The 2910-nt window shown below is 43.0% G+C and overlaps 1 protein-coding gene across 1 annotated transcript in view; it reads right to left on the bottom strand.

Moving 5' to 3' along the window:
• The window catches only part of LOC103464244 (protein FAM107B-like), a 22601-nt gene that overhangs the window by 8716 nt on the left and 10975 nt on the right, over positions 1-2910 (bottom strand). The window contains exon 2 of the mRNA XM_008408227.2: positions 919-994. Within this exon, the coding sequence (XP_008406449.1) occupies positions 919-994 (76 nt within the window). The remainder of the gene's footprint in view (positions 1-918; positions 995-2910) is intronic.

The following is a 2910-nucleotide window of genomic DNA, read 5'->3' as shown; positions in this document are numbered from 1 at the left end:
AACCAAACATGGTAGGAACCAAATAAGGTAGGAACCAAACATGGTAGGAAGTAGGCCTGGTCCCAGACAGACGGCTCGCTCTGTGAACCAAGGTGGCAGAAAATACACATTAAAATGTTCTAATAATCAATTTATCAATATTTGACTAACAGACATGATTTTTTAACCATCTGTTTTATGCAGCTAAAAGTTAGTTTGGTATAAAGTGGAGCTAATAAAGTTCAGGACAATATGGCATATATAAAAAATACTGTCTGAGGCTACATGTGAAAAAGTAGTAATTATACATGTGGAACCCAAAATGGTGGATGTGGAGAATGTGGATCACACTGCGACCTTTAACCTTCAGCATGAGCGAGGGAGGGAGAGGATTTGGACCGGGCCTTAGAACCGCAAACCTTCTGTGTTTTCTCCTAACAATGTTGGGAAAATCTTTTTACTTCCATTAAAATGACTCAACAAGCTGCAGACCTGCCTGCCGGAACCTTCCAAAATAAAAGCCTCTACAGGTAACCAGGACACAGGGAGCTGGAGCAGCAGGTACCTGAACACACCTGGGTTCACGGCTGTGACGTCACCAGTGGTTCTGGATCAGAACCATCAATCTGAAGGATTCAACCAGATCAGAACCTCTTTGGGTTTTATTATATGAAGTTCTGATGTTACAACCAAATAAAGACAAATGTAAGTTCTGCTGGTTCTGGTTTGGTCCAGAACCAAAGTAACTGATTTGTTCTGAATGGGTTGGCAACCACCAGAACCTTGACTGGGTCTCGGTTCCTCAGCTCGGACTTTTTCGCCATCAGAACCTCTGGGGTTCTGTTGTACATTTTAAACTGGGCCTGACGGTGGCGCTGAACACGTCTGCTTCATTCTGTCCTGACCCGGGTTCTGGTGACCCGAAAGGGACAGCCTTACCTCTGCCGTTCGGCTGCTTCCCGGTCTTTGCGCCCGGCTGTCTGGGCAGAGGCTCATGGTCGATGCTGTACGATTTCTGGAAGACAGAAGAAAACTGTTGGAGCCCAGAATGAACCAACGCTCCCCCCTCCCCAACCTGTTGACTCGCTCAGCTGTGGATTCTGAGAGGAACGGATCTTCAGCTTGGATCCGATGTTCAGACGAACTGAACATTATATTATTTAATTTTTCTGGTAGGCATTTTCCAAAATGGCCACCGTGATGCCGGACCCTGCAGAGCGAAAAGGGCTTAAAATTGGCAGCAGTTATTCCCAGTAGCGGGAACAGGAAACCAAAAAGTTTGGTCCACTAAGCAGGAATATTGTCTCTGCTAACGCTAAACAATTAAATCCATTTAAAAATGAGCTCTGCATTGATAGTGTTGGCTGTTAAATGGGGCTGGGACAATCACAGAAACCCTTCCGCCAATCACACGCTGAAAAAAAAGTCCGTAAATTTCACGGTAAGAAATGTTAAAATACAAGTTTCTGACCGTAAAATCCGAAACATTTTATTACCGTAGAGAATACATGGAATCAGTCAACACTGCAAAATAAGTCCGTCAATTTACTGCAATAAAAAAAAAAAATAGTAACGGTGTCATGATTTGTGGAGCAGAGTGTGAGGATAAATGCAGGCAGACCCCGGATGTAGATGAAAAACTGATTTAATGAAGAATAGCGACGGACCGTCTGGATCCAGGCTTCCAGGTACCGAGTAAAAAGGGGGCGTGTCCGATGAAGCCCCGCCTCCAGGCTTGTGACGTCTAGATGAAAACCACGTGACTGGCAACAAACGACGCTTCGCATTGCATCGGTCACGTGACTGCTTCAGTTTGCGTGTCGGTTTTCAAAATAAAAGCGCGATTAGCCGCGCTGCATCATGGGTTGTTGACCTTTTGGTCTCGCATCAGGAGAATATTTGTCTTCAGTGGCCAAAATAAAGGGAACATTGACCGACATATTTGATATGTATTGTAATGTTTGTTATGTTTTTCTCAATTGTAGATTATGTTGTTTTTTTATGACTTTATATTTTTATGATGTAAATCTCTTTGCACTGCATTGTTGCTGAAATCTGCTACACAAGTAAACTTGATTGTCTGAAATGGAGCCAGCAAGAGGAAAATCTCTGACATCTGGGAATATTTTGAGATTATCCTCACAATAAAATTCTTCTGAGATAATAATTAACCCTCCACCTCCCAATTTTCCACTATTATTTGTAGTTTGATTAGCAAAGATGTATCAGTGTTTCACAGCAGAAACAGATTTAATCCTGTTGCAGAACTAAAATTCAACATGTAGCCAAATATAAGGGATCAGAGCCGATTAGAAATCCAAGAAAAAGCAAATCTCCCAACATGCACTGCAAAACATCAAATGTCTTTATGGTCAAATCCGTCTAGGATATAAAAGAAAACCCAACACAACCACTGACCTTCAACATGGTTTCATTGATTCTCCTGTTACTAAATATGAGTTTGATAAAAACTTTGTGACGATATTGAATTTACTAATTTTTGAAAGTATGATCCACCTGAGTGACGAGGCTGTTAGTTTCACCAGCAGGTGTCACTAGTGAGCGATGAATGAAGCATCGAGTCATGAACCTTTTTGCAAAGCAAAGGGCCGGAAAGCTTCACTGCTTCATGAGGCTTCATTTCCCATCATGAATGAGGAATCCAAAAATAAAGAGTCCAACAGGGGCGGCAAGAGGAGACAGACTAAACGACACGACGAGGACCTGACAAGAGACAAAACAGGTGGGTTCACATCCATCCATCCATCCATCATCCATCCATCCAACATCCGTCCATCATCCATCCATCCATCATCCGTCCATCCAACATCCGTCCATCCATCCATCCATCCATCATCCATCCATCCATCCATCCATCCATACATCCATCCATCCATCATCCATCCATCCATCCATCCATCCATCCATCCA

This window comes from Poecilia reticulata, linkage group LG5 (assembly GCF_000633615.1).
Source record: "Poecilia reticulata strain Guanapo linkage group LG5, Guppy_female_1.0+MT, whole genome shotgun sequence".
Classification (NCBI taxonomy): Eukaryota; Metazoa; Chordata; class Actinopteri; order Cyprinodontiformes; family Poeciliidae; genus Poecilia; species Poecilia reticulata.
The sequence above is the reverse complement of the archived record's forward strand: the minus strand, read 5'-3'. Positions and strand labels throughout refer to the sequence as shown.